Source organism: Malaya genurostris, chromosome 3 (genome assembly GCF_030247185.1).
Source record: "Malaya genurostris strain Urasoe2022 chromosome 3, Malgen_1.1, whole genome shotgun sequence".
Lineage (NCBI taxonomy): Eukaryota > Metazoa > Arthropoda > Insecta > Diptera > Culicidae > Malaya > Malaya genurostris.
The window spans coordinates 27,369,194-27,393,511 of record NC_080572.1 but is presented as its reverse complement, the minus strand read 5'-3'; the positions used below and the strand labels follow the sequence as shown (position 1 = coordinate 27,393,511).

Sequence of the window (24,318 nt, the reverse complement as noted above, 5' to 3'; positions counted from 1 at the left end):
GGATATAACAGTCCCGTTATGAAAATGTCATGACATTTTGAGCTCGTGACATTCTCGAAACCCGTGACCAAAAATGAACAAAGCAGGTACTTATCCAGTATGTACCTACACTACCACAAAGCGAACGCTGTGGCTTTGACTGCTGTGAGAGAGTGCGACAAAATTAACTGCTCTCAATATTGCTGTCGTATGTCGTGGCTCTCATGATTGCGCCAAGCTCTCGTGTCATTGCGAGTTGGCTACTGTTGAACGTAGCAGCTGCGCATATCGTTGGCAGTGACTGTCTTATGCTTGGCAACAGTATAAAAAAATGTTAAATTTTCGCACCCCTGGCTCCAGTGATTTCGGTTGGAGGAAGGCTTTCGGTTCTGGCGTCCAGATGATCCATACCGGTGGCACGTCGCAATCTGCACGTCTAAACCCCGGCGAAGGATTTAGATTAACTGACGGAGAGTACCCGACCACGGAAAAACTCCCGAACCGACGCTTGTTCGCTGATCCTTTAGCGGAGGGTGGTCGCGGCTGCCTGTTGTTCTGCGCTCCAATATGTGTTGTTACGGATCATTCCTACCCGGTTCACTGCTCTGTCAACAACGTTCCACGTGTCTTCGTCGCAACATATCTCCTCGACAATATTGTCGACTGTCACGCCGCGCATATCCCTGCGTATCTCCGCGATCCTTGGGCATTCAAAGGCGACGTGCGCCCACTTCGGACAAAAAGGGGAAGACCGAAACAGATACTTACGAAAACAGCCATGCCCGGAAAGAAATTACGTCAGCTGGAAGTTTACCTCTCCATGCTTCCTGTCAACCCACGCCGACACGTTTGGGATCAGTCGGTGGGTCCACCTTCCGTTCACCGCTTTGTCCCACTGTTGTTTCCACTTCGCCAGCGAGTCCGTTCTAGCAGCTGCTTTCTCATTCCTAGTGTTCCTCCGCCGGTAGCATTCGACGTCTTCCTCTAGGATGATGTTGACGGGCATCATCCAAGCGATAACGCATACAGCCTCCGGCCAAATTGTTCTGTAGGCACTCACGACTCTCATAGCCATGAGTCGGAACACACGGTTCAGCTTTGCACGGTTTCTCTTCGTTTTTAGCGCCGTAGCCCAGGCTGGCATTCCATACCTAAGTATTGAGGTTGCAACGTTTGCCAAGAGGCAACTCTTACTACTTCTTGAACCGCCCACGTTTGGCATAATCCTCGCTACTGTGTTAACCGCCTTCGCCGCCTTTTCGCAGGCATAGTCGACGTGCGCGTTAAAGCTTAGGCGGTCGTCGACCATCACGCCCAGATGCTTCAAAGCGCGTTGCGATGAAATTCTCACCTCTCCGATTGTGATCTCCAGCATTTAGTGGTTAGCATTTCGACTTCATCGATTGATTCGCCAGATACCGCTAATAAAACGTCGTCTGCGTACCCCACGATAATGACGCCTTCCGGAAGCTTCAGTGATAACACACCGTTGTACATTGCGTTCCAGAGCGTTGGGCCAAGTATTGACCCCTGTGGAACACCTGCTGTCTCTCTAAACGACCTCTGCCCTACGTTGGTTTCGTACACTAGGACTCTATTCTGGAAGTAGTTCCTTAGAATCCTACACAGATAGTCGGGGACCCGCATATTATGCAGCTTCCCAACTGGCGCTGTTAAACGCGTTTTTAACGTCTATCGTTACCACGGCACAGTATCGATCTCCTCTCCGCTTTTGTAAGGATACCCTTCCTACCTCCTCGAAGACGGACCGAATTGCATCCACCGTCGTTTTTCCGTTGCGGAAGCCGAACTGCATCGTGGACAGCCCTCTCACACTTTCGGTATACTCGGTCAGTCTGTTAAGGATGATCCTCTCCAGAAGTTTTCTGAGCGTATCCAACAAGCAGATCGGCCTGTACGATGCTGGATCTCCCAGCTGCTTTCCTGGTGTTGGCAGCAGCACTAGTTTTTGGATCTTCTATATATCCGGAAAGTTGCATTCCTCCAGGCATTTCTGCAACACTGACCTGGACATATCTAGAAACTCCAAGATCGCTGCCTTCAACGCCACGTTGGGGATTCCATCCGGACCGGAAGCCTTTTCCACCTTCAATGCTCAATTATTTCTTCGGGACACTATAAAAAAACAAAACGGTTACCGATGTCTGCTACTAGTGTGTGAAAAAAACGGTGCTGCGGTTAAAAAAATGTTAGCTATTTTATGCCTCCGAAAGAATAAAAGAATGTCAATGGATTAAAATTTATTTGAAAAAAATATGCTATTTTCTCAGTCGGTAATTCAGCAATACCGTGCCGGTGGTGTACTGATGTCAATAATAATAATAATAATAATAATAATAATAATAATAATAATAATAATAATAATAATAATAATAATAATAATAATAATAATAATAATAATAATAATAATAATAATAATAATAATAATAGTAATAATAATAATAATAATAATAATAATAATAATAATAATAATAATAATAATAATAATAATAATAATAATAATAATAATAATAATAATAATAATAATAATAATAATAATAATAATAATAATAATAATAATAATAATAATAATAATAATAATAATAATAATAATAATAATTATGATTATTATTATTATATTATTAGATTTCGGAAGAATTGGAAATAGTAATCAAAAATTACAAGAAGGATCTCACTCACTTTTCTTCAAGATGGTCAAATCGATTTTTACAAAATTATAGATTCAAAGGGAAAGTCTTACATTTTCATACGGAATTCCTAAATTTGTTGTGGATACTACTTCCGGTTCCGGAACTACAGGGTAAACAGGATTTGTAGATTTTCGATCAAGTTCGAACAAATTTTTCTATTTCTTTTCAATGAACCGTTGTTTTTACGAATTTCACAGTAATATTTATGATGTCAAGAGCAGTATGAGAAAGGTATCAATACACCACTAGGGGGATTAAAACAGTTTTTTTTAAATTATCTCGGGTCAGAAAAAAATTCTGAAAGGAGTGGTCAGAAAAAACTTTTTAAATGTATCAGGAAAAAATTCTGAAATGTCGATTCACGTCATACTCGTCCCCATAGAACTTTTTTTTTTATATATCTAGGGAGGTACTCTATGATAAACTAGAAAAATGGCAATTTTCTTTATTTCGATGTACCACAACAGAAAAAGGCACGGATAACTGTACAAAAGTCGTTTTCCCGTTTCCGTGTGTCTTTATATCAATTAAAGAGTTGTGAATTATGCATAAATCTAATTTTCTAAAGATGGTGTAAAATTTTTGATAGAGTGTATGGTCTTCTGTGCATGCCTGAGTGAACATTTCGAACAGCATTCCTTTCGAATAGCATGCAAAACTGCAAAGCGAGAAAAGAGTTAATATTGATTTATGAAGATATTTACCAAGTGTTTTTCAACCAACGCGTGTATTTTTGAGGGGTAATATGATGCCGAAGCCAGTACCTACATTTTATGCTTTTCGCTCGACTGTTTGAAGCCCTAGAAGCAGATTGAATGAACAGAATTTGAGTGGATGACACTTTTCAAGTAACGAATGATGGCGATGGCGGTGGTGATGGTGTTGGTGTTGAAATGTATATCCCTAAGGATAATGAGTTTCTATAGCAACTCTTTTCTGTCGGCTTCTATCCCGCACACGTATCTTGACTTGTGCCATTCTAACTGTTCATTGCTTCCCTTGCCGGATTCTTTCCTTTGGTTGCTTTGCATAAAGACGGACTGCTCGGGTGGCGTAACCGTGAGCAGGAAAACCACTGGGGCTTCTTAGTCGGCACCAAAACGGAAGGAGTTGTTAACGTATCAGGTGAAGGATTAATCGAATAGGAGAAAGTTTTAGATATCAGGTTACATTTGTGAAGTGTTTGTGAGCTTACTTGTTTTGAGTTTAAAATAAAAATTCCCATTTGTGGGTGGACATTCTTGGAAAATAAATAAATCATTTGAGTTGCATTCCATTATAACCCTAACAGATCAGAAATTACACAAGCTTGGCCATATTTTATATGGGCAACAATAAAAACTTACCAACTGTTCGTTAAAATTACAAAAACAAAAACAAAATCCATTCTCATAAAATGACATGTGCGACTCGTAATGCTTCAGTACCGATTTGTTAGAATAAGCTTGCACTCGTGGAATGGATTCACTACAGGTTTTCGCTATCATGGCGCTCCTGGCCATTGTTGGTGTCTCAAACGGAGCCTACACCGTGTATCCATCGGAGTACGATTTAACGGACAAGCAGTTTGAAGCGATTACGGCCTGTATAGCAGTAACCAATGACAAAACATCTCCACAAAGTAGATACGATCCAGTGTGTGCCACCGATGGTTTCAGCTACTACAACTTGCATACCCTAGAATGCTTGAGACAGGCCATTCCGTCGGTGCAATTCTCTTTCTACGGGCGTTGTCCGAATGAGCCAATTTTCTTGCCGATGGAATCAGTTCGAGATTGGTGGGTTATGTCGGAAGAGGTTCGCAAAAAAGCTCAAACATGCATGTCGAAATGTGGGTGGATATTTATGCCGGTCTGTGGTACAGACAATAAAACTTACACTAGTCATTGCGTACTAGAGTGCGTTTCCGAACTGATTCCCCATATAAAGAAAGATTACGACGGATTTTGTCGAAAGGATTTCACGGTCGAGAACAAGTGTCCTCCGATACTGCAACCATTCTGTGGAACGGACGGTGTAACATATTTGAATTTGTGTCACCTACGCTACGCAACCGAACAGATTCCGGGTTTGTATCCAGCTCACCTAGGCGATTGTGTACGTAGGTTGAACGTTATCGAGAAGGGTTTCGATATGACAAGCAAATTGAAGGATGACAAAGATGGTTGTAGCGGATGCGGTGGATGTTGTGAAACCTAATTTAATGCAACTGTTTTACTGTAGATTTATCATACATCGTGTGGCTGGATTTAGAATAAAATAATAAATTTGATGTTTTTTTTTTTGGGAAAAATCTTACAGTTAATGAAGTATGAAATATTTTTTGGAAAATGATGTATATCTTCATTCCCAATTCTTTTTCCCGTTGTCATCATTGAAGGAAACTCTATCGAACGCTAGAAGAAATGGTTCATTTTCTTTGTTATAATGTACGAAAACAGTGGTAGCTTCTCAAAATCTTTAAGTTTAAAGACATGAAATTAAAAAAAATACAAAATGTTATTGTTGGATGGGACTTTTGCATTGCGCGAAAGCCCTTCTGCTTGCAGGACCACCTCAATCCTTTTTGTCTTTCCTTTAGTAACAACAATAATATGAAGGTTACTTGATGACTTCGGAGCTATCCTCTTTCACTTTTACATTTTCAACGATATCCAACTAACTAGAGATTACGAGAGGAAAAAGAATATGAAATTACAGAGCCATAGTACTCAAGGAAGAGCAAGGATGTGAAGATAAAGTGTGGCCGGTTCGAATAGTAAATGGCTAACGACCTTTGCTTTACTTTCTGGCATATCAGAGACTCGGATGATTCGCATTGCTAAGATGCCTAAGTTCGACTCCTCTGGTAAAATTGTAGATATGAGAAGCCTTCTGCTTACTTAAATGACTCTTATAATATCTCACTTTTCCGCACTTTATCTTCACATCCCTGCTCTTCCTTGAGTACTATGACTCTATAATTTCATATTCTTTCTCCTCTCATAATATCTAGTTAGTTTGATATCGTTAAAATCCGAAAAAGTAATATAGTGGAGCCTCTTTGCCAGGGAAGGATACAAGTTGTTCGAAGCATCCGAACCGGCACATGAAACCGAATTCCGAAGCAACAAGTGTGCAAAACTCTTGTACGACCGTGTTTTTACGAAGCACAAAGGATGCACTTTGATCGATTACGAAATATACTTCCCGGTCTAAAGTTTTGCACCGCGATTGGACGTGGGGATGTACCGGGAGAATTCAAGTTCGTGCTCACTGACATGTTCGCAAAGAAGGCCATGATTTGGCAAGCTATTTGCAGCGATAACCTGTAAACAGAATCATTCGATATATCCTAGACGATGACATTCCAAGTTAACTCCTGAAAAAGCGTGTATCGATTGCCGCTCATCCGCAAGCATAGTGGCATAGTCATTTTGTGGGTTGATTTGACCAGATGCCACAGAGAAAAAAATTGTTAAAATAATCACACCCTCTTTAGCGGCCGGTGGTCGCGGGTGCCTGTTGCTCTGCGCTTCAATATGTGATGTTACGGACGACTCAGTCATGTCCCCGGCGGTGGATCATCAGATCGCTGTCCGGCGCTCTCTGGTCTTCGCACTACTTCCTCTGCAGCATACCCGTTAGTACTGTGTTGACAACGTTCCACGTGTCTTCGTCGCGACACATCTCCTAGACAATATTGTCGACTGTCACGTCGCGCATATCTCTGAGTATCTCCGCGACCCTAGGGCATTCAAAGACGACGTGTGCCGGTGTTTCCTCCACGTTCACACACTCCGGACAAAGAGGGGAAGACGCGTGACCAAACTGAAACAGATACTTTCGAGAACAGCCAATCCCGGACAGAAACTACGTCAGCTGGAAGTTTACCTCTCCATGCTTCCTGTTCACCCACACCGACACGTTTGGGATCAGTCGGTGAGTCCACCTTCCGTTCGCCGCATTGCCACTCTTGTTGCCACTTCGCCAGCGAGTCCGTTCGAGCAGCTGCTCTCGCATTCCTAGCGTTCCTCCGCCGATGGCACTCGACGTCTTCCTCTAGGGTGATGCAGATGGTCATCATCACAGCGATAACGCATACAGCCTTCGACGAGATTGTTCTATAGGCACTCGCGACTCTCATAGCCATGAGCCAGAACACACTGTTCAACTTTTCACGGTTTCTCTTCGTTTTTAGCGCCGTAGCCCAGGCTGGCACTCCATACCTAAGTATTGAGGTTGCAACGTTCGCCAAGAGGCACTTCTTACTACTTCTTGGACCGCCCACGTTTGGCATAATCTTGGAATAATTTGGCTACTGTATTAACCGCCTTCGCCGCCTTTTCGCAGGCTTAGTCGACGTGCGCGTTAAAGTTTAGGCGGTCGTCGACCATCACGCCCAGATGCTTCAAAGCGCGTTGCGATGAAATTCTCTTCTCTCCGATTGTGATCTCCAGCATTTGGCGGTTACTGACCACGAGCACTTCTGTCTTGCATTAGGCTATCTGCAGATTCACTCTATTTATCCATCTTTTGACAGTGTCTATTGATTCCGATACCAGCATTTCGACTTCATCGATTGTATCACTAAGACAACGCCAGATATCACTAAGACAACGTCGTCTGCGAACCCCACAATAATGACGCCTGCCGGAACCTTCAATGATAATATACCGTTGTACATTGCGTTCCAGAACGTTGGCCCCTGTGGAACACCTGCTGTCACTCTGAACGACCTCTGTCCTACGACTCTATTCTGGAAGTAGTTCCTTAGAATCCTACACAGATAGTCAGGGATCCGCATATTATGCAGCTTCCCAACTGACGCTGTTAAACGCGTTTTTAACGTCTATCGTTACCACGGTGCACTAGCGATCTCCTCTACGCTTTTGTAAGGATACCCTTCCTGCCTCCTCGAAGACGAAGCCGAACTGCATCGTGGACAGCCCTTTCACACTTTCGGTATACTCGGTCAGCCTGTTAAGGATGATCCTCTCCAGAAGTTTTCCGAGCGTATCCAACAAGGCCTATACGATGTACATTTCCTACATTTCCTTCCTCCGGCTAGCACACTATGCATTTGGATTGCTTCGTGCAGTCTCGAGCAACGTGTCCGTTTTCGCCGCATTTTCAGCACCGTTTAGACCTGTCTGGACCCTTGCAGTGTCTGGGCTGGTAACCAAACTCCATGCACCTGAAACACCTCTCCATTTTCTTAGTGACTCAGGGAGCCAGTCGCAGCGAGCACACCGCCCATCCGACTCAGGATGTTACTGACATCGATACTGATGTGCCAGTTGGCACTCCGGGTGGTTGAGCTGAGCGACTTTGGAAGCGGTATCAGGTCGCTTGTACGGAGTTGCTTGCAAACGTGTGGTTTTTTATGAGAATCCGACAGAGCTCACTGTAGAAACCCTACCACATCCTAGGCATCCTCCGGGTGTGTGAACGGTTATCGCTTAGGAAAGCTCCTAAGCTTCCACCTGGCTCGCAAAAGGGGGGGTTCGTCAAGGTATTACTTCGGCAGGAGGGCTGTGCTGAAGCACCACCTCTCTCGGTTCGCTGGCGCCTCGACGACCCAGGAATGGTCTACGTCGCGAACTACTCGGCTAATCCCCGATGATGGATATAGCCTACACCAACGGAAAAGTTCCCCGATGATGAAAGTTTCCCCGGACCGACGTTCCCGAAACCCGTGAACGGTTCGAACGGCAGGGTGCCTGAGTCGCTCCAGTGATTCCGGTTCACTGGCGCCCAGACGATCCATACCTGTGTGTATGTGTATATGTGTATGTATGTATGCGTGTATGTGTCAAATAATATCACTAGGTTTTTTTCGGATATGGCTGAACCGATTTCGACAAACTTAGATTCAAATGAAACGTCTCGTGGTGCCATACGGAACTCCCAAATTTCATCCGGATCCTATTTTCGGTTCCGAAATTATAGGGTAAAGTCTGTTAAACATTGTACACCGTCACTAAAAGCGGCGAAACAAAACCTGTTTTAAACCACCTAGTGGTGTAATGATGCCTTTCTCATGTACATATAATATTGTGGTATTCTATTCAAAAATTTTCTCTTCGTACTTCCGGAACCGGATACCGGGAACCAGGATAGCCGAAATCGGTTTGCTAAGTTGCCTACTGATAATGACTATCGATTTGTGTATTTTTGAGACCAGTTTAGAAAAATTTTCACGTTTTTTGCTTCGCCGGTTTAAGTGACGGTGTACAATATTGAACACACTTTACCCTATAATTCCGGAACCGGAAGTCGGATCCGGATGAAATTCAGGAATTCCGTATGGGACCACGAGACCTTTCATTTGAATCTAAGTTTGTGGAAATCGGTCAAACCATCGCTGAGAAAAGTGAGTGAGATCAATTTTGGTATATATGACCACTATATCTGGTACTTCCGGAACCGGATACCGGGAACCAGGATAGCCGGAATCGGTTTGCTTAGTTGCCTACTGATAATGACTATCGATTCGTGTAGTTTTGAGACCAGTTTAGAAAAATTTTCACGTTTTTTGTTTCGCCGGTTTGAGTGACGGTGTACAATATTGAACACACTTTACCCTATAATTCCGGAACCGGAAGTCGGATCCGGATGAAATTCAGGAATTCCGTATGGGACCACGAGACCTTTCATTTGAATCTAAGTTTGTGGAAATCGGTCAAACCATCGCTGAGAAAAGTGAGTGAGATCAATTTTGGTATATATGACCACTATATCTGGTACTTCCGGAACCGGATACCGGGAACCAGGATAGCCGGAATCGGTTTGCTTAGTTGCCTACTGATAATGACTATCGATTTGTGTAGTTTTGAGACCAGTTTAGAAAAATTTTCACGTTTTTTGTTTCGCCGGTTTGAGTGACGGTGTACAATATTGAACACACTTTACCCTATAATTCCGGAACCGGAAGTCGGATCCGGATGAAATTCAGGAATTCCGTATGGGACCACGAGACCTTTCATTTGAATCTAAGTTTGTGGAAATCGGTCAAACCATCGCTGAGAAAAGTGAGTGAGATCAATTTTGGTATATATGACCACTATATCTGGTACTTCCGGAACCGGATACCGGGAACCAGGATAGCCGGAATCGGTTTGCTTAGTTGCCTACTGATAATGACTATCGATTTGTGTAGTTTTGAGACCAGTTTAGAAAAATTTTCACGTTTTTTGTTTCGCCGGTTTAAGTCACGGTGTACAATATTGAACACACTTTACCCTATAATTCCGGAACCGGAAGTCGGATCCGGATGAAATTCAAGAATTCCGTATGGGACCACGAGACCTTTCATTTGAATTTAAGTTTGTGGAAATCGGTCAAACCATCGCTGAGAAAAGTGAGTGAGATCAATTTTGGTATATATGACCACTATATCTGGTACTTCCGGAACCGGATACCGGGAACCAGGATAGCCGGAATCGGTTTGCTTAGTTGCCTACTGATAATGACTATCGATTTGTGTAGTTTTGAGACCAGTTTAGAAAAATTTTCACGTTTTTTGTTTCGCCGGTTTGAGTGACGGTGTACAATATTGAACACACTTTACCCTATAATTCCGGAACCGGAAGTCGGATCCGGATGAAATTCAGGAATTCCGTATGGGACCACGAGACCTTTCATTTGAATCTAAGTTTGTGGAAATCGGTCAAACCATCGCTGAGAAAAGTGAGTGAGATCAATTTTGGTATATATGACCACTATTTATGGTACTTCCGGAACCGGATACCGGGAACCAGGATAGCCGGAATCGGTTTGCTTAGTTGCCTACTGATAATGACTATCGATTTGTGTAGTTTTGAGACCAGTTTAGAAAAATTTTCACGTTTTTTGCTTCGCCGGTTTAAGTGACGGTGTACAATATTGAACACACTTTACCCTATAACTCCGGAACCGGAAGTCGGATCCGGATGAAATTCAGGAATTCCGTATGGGACCACGAGACCTTTCATTTGAATCTAAGTTTGTGGAAATCGGTCAAACCATCGCTGAGAAAAGTGAGTGAGATCCATTTTGGTATATATGACCACTATATCTGGTACTTCCGGAACCGGATATCGGGAACCAGGATAGCCGGAATCGGTTTGCTTAGTTGCCTACTGATAATGACTATCGATTTGTGTAGTTTTGAGACCAGTTTAGAAAAATTTTCACGTTTTTTGCTTCGCCGGTTTAAGTGACGGTGTACAATATTGAACACACTTTACCCTATAATTCCGGAACCGGAAGTCGGATCCGGATGAAATTCAGGAATTCCGTATGGGACCACGAGACCTTTCATTTGAATCTAAGTTTGTGGAAATCGGTCAAACCATCGCTGAGAAAAGTGAGTGAGATCAATTTTGGTATATATGACCACTATTTATGGTACTTCCGGAACCGGATACCGGGAACCAGGATAGCCGGAATCGGTTTGCTTAGTTGCCTACTGATAATGACTATCGATTTGTGTAGTTTTGAGACCAGTTTAGAAAAATTTTCACGTTTTTTGCTTCGCCGGTTTAAGTGACGGTGTACAATATTGAACAAACTTTACCCTATAATTCCGGAACCGGAAGTCGGATCCGGATGAAATTCAGGAATTCCGTATGGGACCACGAGACCTTTCATTTGAATCTAAGTTTGTGGAAATCGGTCAAACCATCGCTGAGAAAAGTGAGTGAGATCAATTTTGGTATATATGACCACTATATCTGGTACTTCCGGAACCGGATACCGGGAACCAGGATAGCCGGAATCGGTTTGCTTAGTTGCCTACTGATAATGACTATCGATTTGTGTAGTTTTGAGACCAGTTTAGAAAAATTTTCACGTTTTTTGTTTCGCCGGTTTGAGTGACGGTGTACAATATTGAACACACTTTACCCTATAATTCCGGAACCGGAAGTCGGATCCGGATGAAATTCAGGAATTCCGTATGGGACCACGAGACCTTTCATTTGAATCTAAGTTTGTGGAAATCGGTCAAACCATCGCTGAGAAAAGTGAGTGAGATCAATTTTGGTATATATGACCACTATATCTGGTACTTCCGGAACCGGATACCGGGAACCAGGATAGCCGGAATCGGTTTGCTTAGTTGCCTACTGATAATGACTATCGATTTGTGTAGTTTTGAGACCAGTTTAGAAAAATTTTCACGTTTTTTGTTTCGCCGGTTTAAGTGACGGTGTACAATATTGAACACACTTTACCCTATAATTCCGGAACCGGAAGTCGGATCCGGATGAAATTCAAGAATTCCGTATGGGGCCACGAGACCTTTCATTTGAATCTAAGTTTGTGGAAATCGGTCAAACCATCGCTGAGAAAAGTGAGTGAGATCAATTTTGGTATATATGAACACTATATCTGGTACTTCCGGAACCGGATACCGGGAACCAGGATAGCCGGAATCGGTTTGCTTAGTTGCCTACTGATAATGACTATCGATTTGTGTAGTTTTGAGACCAGTTTAGAAAAATTTTCACGTTTTTTGTTTCGCCGGTTTAAGTGACGGTGTACAATATTGAACACACTTTACCCTATAATTCCGGAACCGGAAGTCGGATCCGGATGAAATTCAGGAATTCCGTATGGGACCACGAGACCTTTCATTTGAATCTAAGTTTGTGGAAATCGGTCAAACCATCGCTGAGAAAAGTGAGTGAGATCAATTTTGGTATATATGACCACTATTTATGGTACTTCCGGAACCGGATACCGGGAACCAGGATAGCCGGAATCGGTTTGCTTAGTTGCCTACTGATAATGACTATCGATTTGTGTAGTTTTGAGACCAGTTTAGAAAAATTTTCACGTTTTTTGCTTCGCCGGTTTAAGTGACGGTGTACAATATTGAACACACTTTACCCTATAACTCCGGAACCGGAAGTCGGATCCGGATGAAATTCAGGAATTCCGTATGGGACCACGAGACCTTTAATTTGAATCTAAGTTTGTGGAAATCGGTCAAACCATCGCTGAGAAAAGTGAGTGAGATCCATTTTGGTATATATGACCACTATATCTGGTACTTCCGGAACCGGATATCGGGAACCAGGATAGCCGGAAGCGGTTTGCTTAGTTGCCTACTGATAATGACTATCGATTTGTGTAGTTTTGAGACCAGTTTAGAAAAATTTTCACGTATTTTGCTTCGCCGGTTTAAGTGACGGTGTACAATATTGACCAAACTTTACCCTATAATTCCGGAACCGGAAGTCGGATCCGGATGAAATTCAGGAATTCCGTATGGGACCACGAGACCTTTCATTTGAATCTAAGTTTGTGGAAATCGGTCAAACCATCGCTGAGAAAAGTGAGTGAGATCAATTTTGGTATATATGACCACTATTTATGGTACTTCCGGAACCGGATACCGGGAACCAGGATAGCCGGAATCGGTTTGCTTAGTTGCCTACTGATAATGACTATCGATTTGTGTAGTTTTGAGACCAGTTTAGAAAAATTTTCACGTTTTTTGTTTCGCCGGTTTAAGTGACGGTGTACAATATTGAACACACTTTACCCTATAATTCCGGAACCGGAAGTCGGATCCGGATGAAATTCAGGAATTCCGTATGGGACCACGAGACCTTTCATTTGAATCCTAGTTTGTCAAAATCGGTTCAGCCATCTCCGAGAAAACCTAGTGAGATTATTTGACACATACACACACACACACACATACATACACACACACACACACACACACACACACACACAGACATTGTTCAGCTCGATGAACTGAGTCGAATGGTATATGACACTTGGCCCTCCGGGCCAATTTTCACTAGTCGGTTTTTCAAGTGATTGCATAACCTTTCTATATGAGAAAGGCAAAAACCGTAATTTTTTTCTACGCTGGCCTCAAAACTACACCAATCGGTAGCCATTATCAGTAGGCAACTAAACAAACCGATTCTGACTATTCTGGTTCCCGGTCCCCGGTTCCGGAAGCACCGGAAATAGTGATTTTATATTCCAAAATGGATCTCACTAATTTTTCTCAGCGATGGTTTGACTGATTTCCACAAACTTAAATTCAAATGAAAGGTGCCCTGGTCCCATACGGAATTCCTGAATTTCATTTGGATCGGACTTCCGGTTCCGGAGTTATAAGGTAAAAAATTGTTAAATATTGTACACCGTCACTTAAAGCGGCGAAACAAAAACCGCGAAAAAATTTCTAAACTGGACTTAAAACTACACAGATCGTTAGCCGTTATTAGTAGACAGGTAAACAAACCAATTCTGGCTACCCTGGTTCCCGGTTTTCGATTATCGACGGAAGATAATAGTCATATGCTTAAAAATGGATCTTACTCACTTTCCTCAGAGATTGCAGAACCGATATTTCCAATCTTAGGGACAAATGAATGGTTTTATGGTCCTACAAAAAATTACTGCATATTTTCGGATTCAACAAAAATTTAAACCATCGTTTAGAGTACGATGAAAAATCGTATAAAATTTTCAAAATTTGAATAGAAACTAGTAGAGTTTGTCCGTAATTTTAGTTGGTGGCCGCCTTCGATTATACCGGTTCTCGGGTTCCGGTGCTGGAAGTACGTATAATAATGAACACACTTCGTTTTCTTAAGGATGACCTACGCGTGCACGTATGCGTTGGGTTGGGAATCGAATCCAGGCGGGTTGCGTGAAAGGCATCGACTTACTCATCACGCTGTACCTGTCTCCTAGTATCGATTTAAAATAATAATCACATTGTTCGCTTTTCATAGTATCTCCACAGTTCATAACAGTTGCAGTATATTGCTTACCTAACCGAAGCAACGTGCTTGAACTCGCATCGTAGAAGCATTTGGTGGTCAGGAGAGTATGTGCATTTAGATAACCATAAAAACCTAAAGCCCTGAAAAAAGCCGCAAGTTAGAACATCGAAGCTTTTTTCTATTCAAAAAATCTAGTTTAACTTTGTATCGATCTCACAAAGAAGTCGAAAGTTGTGAAATAAAAAATGGGGTGCTGAGCGGTACAGTTTTTTTTCTATTCGGCCCGAGATGCGCTCAACCCTTTGATGTGAATGCGATCCAATTTTTTTTCCCGTTTGCATGAGGGTAACGGTATGCAAATGACAGGGTGAGTTTGTAGTTTTTTTTCCTTTGCCGTTCGCTTGAAAACCCTGAGGGTACGCAACTTAACGAAGGGAAAAAAATAAATTATAAAACAGGAATTGCCTCGAGGTTTATTTGCATCCGTTCGGTGAGTATAAATTGCGGCACGAGCTTAGAAAACCTGAAAATAGGCTCGTCTTTCTCTGATGCTTGATGGTCGTTGTACGGCAGAATTTATACGATTGTAATTTAAGAAAGTTAGCGAAGTGAGGACTTCGATATTTTAAAGCGCTAGACATTAACGCTCGGGACTTCTAGTCGTAATGCAATAAATTACTTCTAAATAATTGCAATTAAATTCTTCATGCTGATGAATGTGCTACGAGGGATTCAATTAGAATGGAAAAAATGAGGACTCAGGAGACAAACGTGGATATAGGTTTTTGTTCCCTTCGCTTCCAGTCAAGGGGTCCAGGGTTAGCTTAGCAGGATAAAAAGAGAGGATGGATGGTTTTTCATTAAACCGGTTAGGTGACAGGAAAGAGTTGCATCTGTCTGCTATTTTTTTTTCTAAGCAGGCTAAAAAAAGTTAGGGGTATCACTTTTTTTTTATACACTTGTTATGGTAATGAATAAAACGGGTTCAATGATTTGCTTAAAAATTGTTGGGTATTTTCTGACAGACTCGCTTTTATACCTCCTTATCATTCGACGTTTTCATGAATTTTAATCATCAAAGAAAATTCCACTTCCATATTTACCATTAATTAATATTAATCCATACTTCAGAATGTTCCAGGGTTCGTTTCGGCAGAGACGCATTATAAATATATTTTTCGAAGAACGGAAGTTTAAAAGCAGATTCTATCCTTATTATAGCTGTAAGGTTCCCAAATAAACGAAAAAATTTCCGTAAGAGCGCCTTTAGAAAGAAATTGTGGAAAAATAGAATAATTGTTTTTTTTTCTATTAATTATCTCCATGGTCGGTCACCATTACCGTGCTATAGGAATACTTTTTCATGTCAGCTGCAGAGATTCCACTAGCTGCTTCCGGTATTCAGCACGAAGTCACCGACTGAAGCACATTAGCTATGAAGAATCCTTTTTCTAGGGTAAAAAAGTACTCGTAGCACAGTTAATTACATTTTTGCGATGATCTTTAGAAAAAGATGATTTTTAAAGATGGTTTATTTAAACGTTCTCTTTGCTTTGTTTAAGTGTTAGTAACTATTTTCAAAATTGATTGATTATGCCAATCTGTATTTGCTAAATGTGTAAATATAAGAGAAAGTAATACCGTTTTCGTTTTGAACCTACACGCGGGTGGCTCTGACTCCGATAAAACGAACACGTGGTACGCGCCTAAGCAACAACTCATAAAAAAAGAAAAAATAAACAAACTCGCATGGATGCCGTGGTGCAACCCGATAAAATTTTCAGAGCGTTTGGAGTCCGATCTACGCGTTTGGAGTCCGATCTAGAGTGACCCCAGCTTGCTAGAACGAACATCTCAAAAGTTATTTGGGCGACTCTGGTCAGCTCTCGGGTTGCTCTGATCAATAAACGAAGACGGTATAAGACAACTAATATGACTGCATCATAATCATTCAAATACAATCAGCGGCACTACCGAATCAAATCTAGTCAATTTTGATTGCGTATTCAAATTTATGTACATTACAAATTGTATCGCATTTATTGAGCCGAATCATTATCTATTTTCGCTGCTCCGCCACAAATTCCTGTTCCGATCCGAGCTATTCGGCCTCCTGGCAGGCACGATTAGTACAGAGGGGCCAGAATGAGCATAGCAACGGTGTATAAATCTAACCCTTTTTTCTTTCGTACACTCATTTTTTTTATAATCTGACTGTACTTGCAAGGCCGCGATAGAAAAAAAACCTCACCCCCAGAAAGTGAAATGAAAAAACCCTTCCCGTCTGCAACTACTGACTGGGAGAGTGAGTGGCACGTGCTTGATCTGGTTTCATAATGAATAGGAGAAAAATCATAAATATGCATTCATCTATGCTGAAATACGAGAAATAGGTTCGGTTTTCAAGGTTTCCTGATACATCGCGGCACGAGTACAGCCGAACGCACTTCATATGCCTTTCGTAACATCACCGCCAGGCGCAATCCTTTTGAGCGCAACTCACGGTTGTGATTTCAGTCTCTCGCACTCGTGATGCTTGGTATACCTTCCCGACCCCTAAAATATGAGTTGAGAAAAAAATGAGGGTCACGCATATGCTTTCAATCCACGATACGAATATACACAATGCTGCACAGAAACGCTGTCTTTTGATTAAAACGTTCTGATTTCATTTTCACATATCCTGAACACTGCAAAGATTGCAAATCACATGATGCTTTAAAAATGTATCATATATGTTTGCTTTTCTCATAAGACTATGCAATCGGAGTGAGAACCGATTTTGGATCCAAAGTCCAGAGAGCCGAGTGCCAAATACCATTTGAATCTGGTCGTCGAGATAGCAAAATGTCTGTGTATGTATGTAGATGACAAAAATATGCAACCACTTTGCTCCGAGATTATTCAACCGATTTCCACGATTACCCAATAGATTCATATGATGGGTCTGGCTTCCTGTTCCGGAATTAAAGGTAAAGAGTGAAAAAACTGCAAATTTAATAGTTTGTTTTTATAGAAGAAGATGTAAAAAAGCGATAATTTCTCGTATAGTTAATGAATTCCTCAAGCTCAAAAGTCTTGTAAATTGAAGACAAGTCAAACTAACATCGGATATATTGGTTCCATCGGTTCAGGAAGTACCGGAAATAGTGATTAAAAACTCAATGGAACTTACTCATTTTTAACCGCGACAGTTCAACTGATTTAGTCTAACTTAGATTTAAATGAAGGGTCTTCCGGTTCTATACAGAATTATTCAATTTTATCCGAATCTGTCTTCTGGTTCCGGAATTATAGGGATATGAGTGCCTGAAATTTTAGGCCGTCGATTAGAGCGACGATGCAAAAATGGTATAAATTCTACAACGGGCTTAAAACTATTTCGATTTGTTGGTTGTGTTAGTTTACGCCCAAACAAACTCTCTTGTTTCTATTCAATTCACAATTTTTTAACAGTATCATAGCAATATTTGAGGAAGATGGAATAAAACGCACCCTCTAAGGAAAGCTTTTTATATCTAGTAACGATAGCTTATAATTTATAATTAATTCAATATGACAGAAATATGTGGTTATTTGAAACCTAAATAACTATTTCGTAACTAGTTATGTTATGAAGAAACATTGCTGTCACCTTGTTTTAACCAGTATAACATAGAAAACATATTCGTGCTTTTGTTGCAACATAGTTTGGACTTAGTCGCATCAGAGCTAGTTGCGGATTGCTACTTTTGATATTGCCCCACACAATTCGAGTCATTAGCTCTAACAAACATGAGACTGTATCTTTGACGATTATTCAGTTGAATTGCAAGTACATCTGTATTAGAACTGAATTTAAAATAACGAAGGATTTAAACAGAAGTTCATTGGCTACATAATTAAAATCATCTTCATAACTCTGGAAAATTACTATGGAACGATGATTTATCTATAGCTACCAAAATTTATTGTAATATCATGTCATGATAGGCTTTAAGCTTCAATACAATTTCTGCGCAAAAATTTGGCAACTTCTGAGAAAGTAAGGAATGCTTTTTGATGGCAGACGGAACGTGGAGGCGGCGTATGAATCACGAATTGCAACACCTGCTAGGAGAACCACCTATCGTACGGACAGCTAAAATCGGACGTCTACGATGGGCTGGGCATGTCATAAGGATGTCGGACGACAGCCCAGTGAAAATGGTTCTTGAATCTAATCCGACTGGTACTAGAAGAAGAGGAGCGCAGTGAGCAAGGTGGATCGATCAAGTGGAGAGTGATCTCAGAAGCATCCGTGCCTTGAGTGGCTGGCGACGAGCAGCCATGGACCGAGTTATGTGGAGACGTATGCTTGATACAGCAAAGGACACCCCAGGCATATAGCTGTTAGGTAAGGTAAGTAAGGCAATGAAAAAAGTTAATTATCATCATTGGTTTGATATTTCAAAATGCTCTTTTGAAACTATATGCTTGGAAATAACACGTTGTTTCACATTTTGTAAACTGAATTGAAGTAGAGAAATCATTTGTAACCTGTGTTAATCCACCTAGTGGTGCAATGATGCCTTTTTCATATCAATTATATTCTCATATATAACACTATGATATTCTATTCAAAATGTTTCTCTTCGATTCTTGAAATTCTTTGTTCATTAACTTGTATAACCTACAGAATGAAACAGTTCTCTGATCGGTCGGGCCATCCATGGTAAAATGAAGAGAGTGCCACTATTGCAGTTACTTCCCGTACTGAAACCCGAACCTTAATCGATACACAAAGTTGGGGTATAGATAACATAAAAAATCTAACTACGTTCATACGCAAAAGCATCTAGAACCATCTGAGTATATTCTGAGACCATGAAAATCCGAAAGAGATATTCCAAGACCGAAGAACTACTTGGAATATTGTCCTTAAGGACTACACTGGGCAACAGCAATAACTATAACGGCTGTTGTCATTTTTTTGTTTGCTGTTCATAGTTTTAGAACTAGACATTACTTACTTGTCTCATTATAGATGTTCGAGGTATGTTCTCAGTAGTCCAACAATTCATTCATCCAAGAACCTCATTGAAAACAAGTCTCAAGAATCGGCATCGGCCAGAAATAGTCGAAAACACGTTTTCGTTCGGCACGTCAGAAAAGACATTGCACTTCGTTGCAAAACAAAAAGTGTTCTGTAAGTAGCAGAAACTTTACGTCTGCTTAGCGGTTCAAGTTGAACTGCCGAGTTTAGCACTAAGCAGTTCAATTTGAACTGCTCTGCACTGATGAGTCAAAGGTGAAACGTAAAAATAATGAAAACGGTTATGTGCCCTAGCACAAAATTTGGCTAACCCCTAAATGAAGTCTCAAGATCTACACAATCAATCAACAGCTTAACATTTATCAATGTTGTTCATAGTCGTAGAGCTACATATTACACGAGTATGGAGCGTGAAGTTTAGGTTCGTTGATGCATTTTGTTATTCTGAGGCCTGAATCTCAAGTAGTTTTTGAATGGCATTGATTATTCACAAAAAGTCAATGATTTGCATGTACCAGAATTTTGTTAGTTCACTAAGGCCTGTCCTCCAGGTAGTTTTTGGATCAACAGGTCCTTCCTCATAATTCATCACAATGATCTCATTTATTGAATGTATCACGAGTATGGACCACAAAAAAAAACTCACTAATGCCATCGGTTACGTTAGTAGACTTGAAGGCCTATATTCCAAGAAGGTTCTGGATGGACAAGAACTTCCACAGACATTATCTCAGCGTGTCAATTTTCTGAATACAGTACTACGAGCACATTCCGCACTTAAAAGTCACCAATCACCGGTTTATATACTGGTTTCTTTTTTCCAGAGTATTCTTGGATATTCACGATCTTAAATAGATTTTACTATACCAAACAACTCTGTAATGTACATTGCAATTTTTTTTAGGCGGATATCGCGTAAATTAAATCGAAAATCGTGTTATTTCGAATAATGCACGTAAAAACGTAGCGTAAATTAATTTCGCGAAAATTGAAGTTTTAGTGTTTATTTCTTTTGTGGTATTTGATCCTCTGTTTCAACAGACTTCGTAGCCGATTCATAGCATACATAACAGTGCTTTTGGTTCTACTGCAGCTGAAACTTATTTCGCAAATCATAAATTTTAGTCATTTATGTCCACTACAAAAAACATTATCACTCATACGTAATTATGCCATGTACATCAATTGTTATTTAAATAAACGTAACTTAAATCGAAAATATAGTTGAAATGTGTTAATAGTTCTGCTGACAAAGTGGTAACATTTAGTAATGTGTTCGACATATGTGTATTTAGTATTGTGCTCAACATATGTGATTTTTTAAATAGTTCAGGATCTTTTCGGAGATTGATTTTGTTTCTTGTTTTCCTGCATCCCCAGATCGAAGCCTCCAGGGATGCTGATTGCACATAAAATAACCTTTCTTAATCCACCAGGTGGTGTGATAATGCCTTTCTCTTTTTTCGAAACAGTGTCATTAAAACATTTTTTTTACCTTTTTATTAAACAACTTCTGACACTAATTTGGGCTGACATCCTTTAAAAAAACAATTCCAACTCTTAAAACTTTATACATCCAGGAGACGCACGAGTGATTGTCCGTTTGGGCATAATACAATACGAAGCGTTAAAACAAAACACAACAAATTGATTTTCTATACAAACTGTTTTAATTTTGACTAAAAGGACCGCAACAGATAAACTTAATTTAGTTAAACATCGATCATACAAATACGAAGTTCGTTCGGTTACGTCGCGCGAAGGTTAAAATCTAGAAAAATGCGAATTTTGTTTAGAAAATAAACATTGACGCGAGTGGAGTGTATTCGTAACCGATACGCTGATGATGCAAATTGACCTTTTTGGTCATGAACTATCTTCATTTTTGGTCTTGAGAATTTTTTTATTTATACAATGTTCAATGAAAATTAATAGAGCAGTAGTGTTACTCGGAGATGAGATATATCTCATATCAACAGGAGACGTATAAAGTCGTTTATGTTCTATGGTATGCACACAGCCATTATTCTAGAATAACATATTTTGTGTTTGCCAGTGTAATCAACCGAAGAACGGTTGACTAACGGAATGTCATTGTGTGTGAATGTTCTGACATACAATAAAGAAACAAATGTGTGATGAAAATTTGCTCAAATGTGTGAGAAATCCATCTATGTAGCATTATAACATATCAAAAATCCTCGGAGTCCTCGATTGACATTAATTAACCATTTGAAACGCTTCCGGAATCGGTTGATTCTCGATCAAAAACCAGGATCTGGCGGCAAGCGGAATGACAACTTCAAATTCCTGTGTAATACAGTACTGAGCCTGATTAAGTGAAACTCGAACATTCTCTTCCGAGATGTTGTTAAAAAGGTCAAAAAGTCGTATTCTTTCGTTTAATAAATGAAGAAAGTAGCAGGATATAGGTTGTTCATGACAATGAAATAAAAAACCCAAACAAAAACGGAAATCAGGAAATCAGTTCGAAAACAAGAGTGCGTGAGCTGGTAATAGATGATGAAACAAATGTCAAAGCAAGAGGTGATTAAGAGGGCGGGTTGTGATGGTGGAGGTCGAAGGGAGTATTTGTCCCGAGCGTAAACATTTTTGGGGGTGGCTAAACAATCTTCGGTGACCATATAGAAAGGCTATGCAATCACTGTAAAAACCGACTTTTGAAGGGAGACCCGGAGGGCCGAAAACATAGTCATAGGCCGAGATAGTTTGACTCACTTCGTCTAGATTACAAAATGTGTATGTATATATGGCGTATATGTATTGTATATGCGATAAACAATATCATTAAATTTTCTGGGAGATCGTTGAACCGATTTTTACAAACTTAGATTCAAATGAAAAGTCTTATGGTTCCATAGCTTGTTATTGAATTTCATCTTTAGCCAACTTCCGGTTCCGGAATTACAAGTTAATATGTAGAAATCTGAGAAGAAATGCGCACTCAATTTTCTAGGAAATTTTTCAACCTATTTTTACAAACTAAGATGCAAATAAAAGGTCTTGACATTTTTTGCAACAACCTCAAAAAGTTGATCCAGATCCGACTTCCGGTTCCGGTATTACAGCCTGATAAGTGGAAAATTTTCAATTTTATCAGTGTTTTTTCACAACCAACGGCGAAACGAGGTGCAAATTAAAAAAAAACTTACTGTGTATGTGTATGGATTTGTGTGAGAGTTTGTGTCAAATAATTTCATTCATTTTTCTCTGAGATGGCTTAACCGATTTTCACAAACATAGGCTCAAATAAAAAATTCCATTGTCCCACAGGTTGCTATTGAATTTCATTATGCTTTCATAGGGTGAAGTGTGTTTAAAATTGCACACCGTCATTCAGAGCGACGATGCAAAAAAGGGTACATTTTTTCTAGATTTGACCCAAAACTGATTTAATTTGTAGGCTATATTAGTTATTTACTAAATGAATCGACTTCCCAGTTCCCGGTTCCGGAAGTACCGGAAATAGTAGTCGAAAACTCTAAAACGGAAATCACTCAGTTTTCTCGGAGATGATTTGATTGATTTTCACAAACTTTGACTCAAATGAAAGGTCCTATAGTCTCATAGGCTGTTGTTGAATTTCATCCAGGTCCGGCTTCCGGTTGGCTATAGGGTAAAGTATGTTTAAAATTTCAAACCATCATTAGTGGGATGATGCAAAATAAGGAAAAATTCTATGATACACAATAAAGAAGAATCTTCTGGTGATTCGATGAAATGGCAGTTGTAGAAGAATGAAAGAGGAACGAATGACATTAACAAATACTAGATTGACGTAAGCAAAACCATCCAAGTACTCAAGAAAAACATCTATTTTTTATCTCTTCTCGTGTCTTTATGCAGTTTAATTACATCGGTTGACTTGTACGAGTTTCGCTTGGTACGTAGTCGATTACAGTTCTATTCTTGAATTATGTATTTTGAAGCAGAACTTTGGCAGCAAGACAAAATTTATAAGATATGTATCCGCGTTTCTATTAGTCTTAAATTGTATTGACTGATTACATACCTTTTAGTTTAGATTCACATAGCGATGTCAAATTTACGTCCCTAATTATTATCTTGAAGCACGCTCCAATATCGACAGGTGTTCATATCAAATCATGAAGATGAAGTAAACAGCAAAAACCCTGCAGTTCTGTTACCTGTGTCGATTCCGAATTTCGCCGACCCTAGAATAGATGAAAGGTAAAGGAGATGTATATCCCTTCCGTCTCATAACCTGAACGGTGTGATGTTACCACGTGGCAAACGATGTTACATTCGAAGCCTCACCACTATCTCGATCCGTTTCATTGGCTTTCTTCTTTAGTTGAAGACATACTGCTGCAATGAGATATGACGAACAGTCTCCGACTTAGCGGAGCGTGCGCCGTTATTCTATTTTTTCACCTTTTGAATGTCTCTAAGAAAAAAAAAAAACAAGAAATAAAAAAAAAACAAAACTATAACAGTCCAGACATTAACAGTTGCACAGTTGTTTTTTTACGCTGTCATGCTCAGTGACGTACACCGGTTACGAATTAAGATCCTTATCGACTTGTATCCTGCGGCAACCCTCGACAAGGTGGCGCATCTTGCAGAAGAGAAGCGATATAGCGGAAGGGATTTGAGCTGATGTATCTACCGATTCCTGAGCTGTCGTTTGGGTGCAATAAATACCGATTCAAAGAACAGTGATGTTGTTTTTTTTACAAGGATAGATATTGAACTAATTATGTTTTTTTTTTTTTTTTTTTTTATTTTTTTTTTTTTTTATTTTTTTTTTTAAATAACTATGTATTGGAATATGAGTTAAAATTAAATTATTAAGATTTGAATTGGGTGTTCAGCCACAAGTGGTGACTTTTCAGCCCTGTTATATATATAT

The 24,318-nt window shown here is 40.2% G+C and overlaps 2 protein-coding genes across 2 annotated transcripts; one reads left to right on the top strand and one right to left on the bottom strand.

The window, feature by feature from the left end:
• Positions 1-502: 502 nt before the first annotated feature.
• Positions 503-1,354, bottom strand: LOC131439391 (uncharacterized). Its single transcript, XM_058610334.1, has 2 exons — positions 794-1,354; positions 503-709 (listed from the first exon to the last, which is right to left on the bottom strand). The coding sequence occupies exons 1-2, from the start codon at positions 1,352-1,354 to the stop codon at positions 503-505; spliced, it is 768 nt and encodes a 255-aa protein (XP_058466317.1).
• A 2,774-nt stretch (positions 1,355-4,128) lies between these two features.
• LOC131437137 (serine protease inhibitor dipetalogastin-like) lies at positions 4,129-5,160 on the top strand. Its single transcript, XM_058606304.1, has one exon. It carries the CDS (start codon positions 4,149-4,151, stop codon positions 4,887-4,889), a length of 741 nt encoding a protein of 246 aa, XP_058462287.1. The 5' UTR covers positions 4,129-4,148; the 3' UTR covers positions 4,890-5,160.
• The last annotated feature ends 19,158 nt before the right edge of the window (positions 5,161-24,318 follow it).

Excerpts from the sequence above, each read along its gene's own strand:
- LOC131439391 (XM_058610334.1), bottom strand. The coding sequence starts at position 1,354 with ATGCTGGAGATCACAATCGGAGAGGTGAGAATTTCATCGCAACGCGCT. Across the intron at positions 710-793 it reads TTGACAGGAAGCATGGAGAG|TGGGCGCACGTCGCCTTTGA; the intron begins GTAAACTTCCAG and ends TTTTGTCCGAAG.
- LOC131437137 (XM_058606304.1), top strand. The coding sequence starts at position 4,149 with ATGGATTCACTACAGGTTTTCGCTATCATGGCGCTCCTGGCCATTGTT.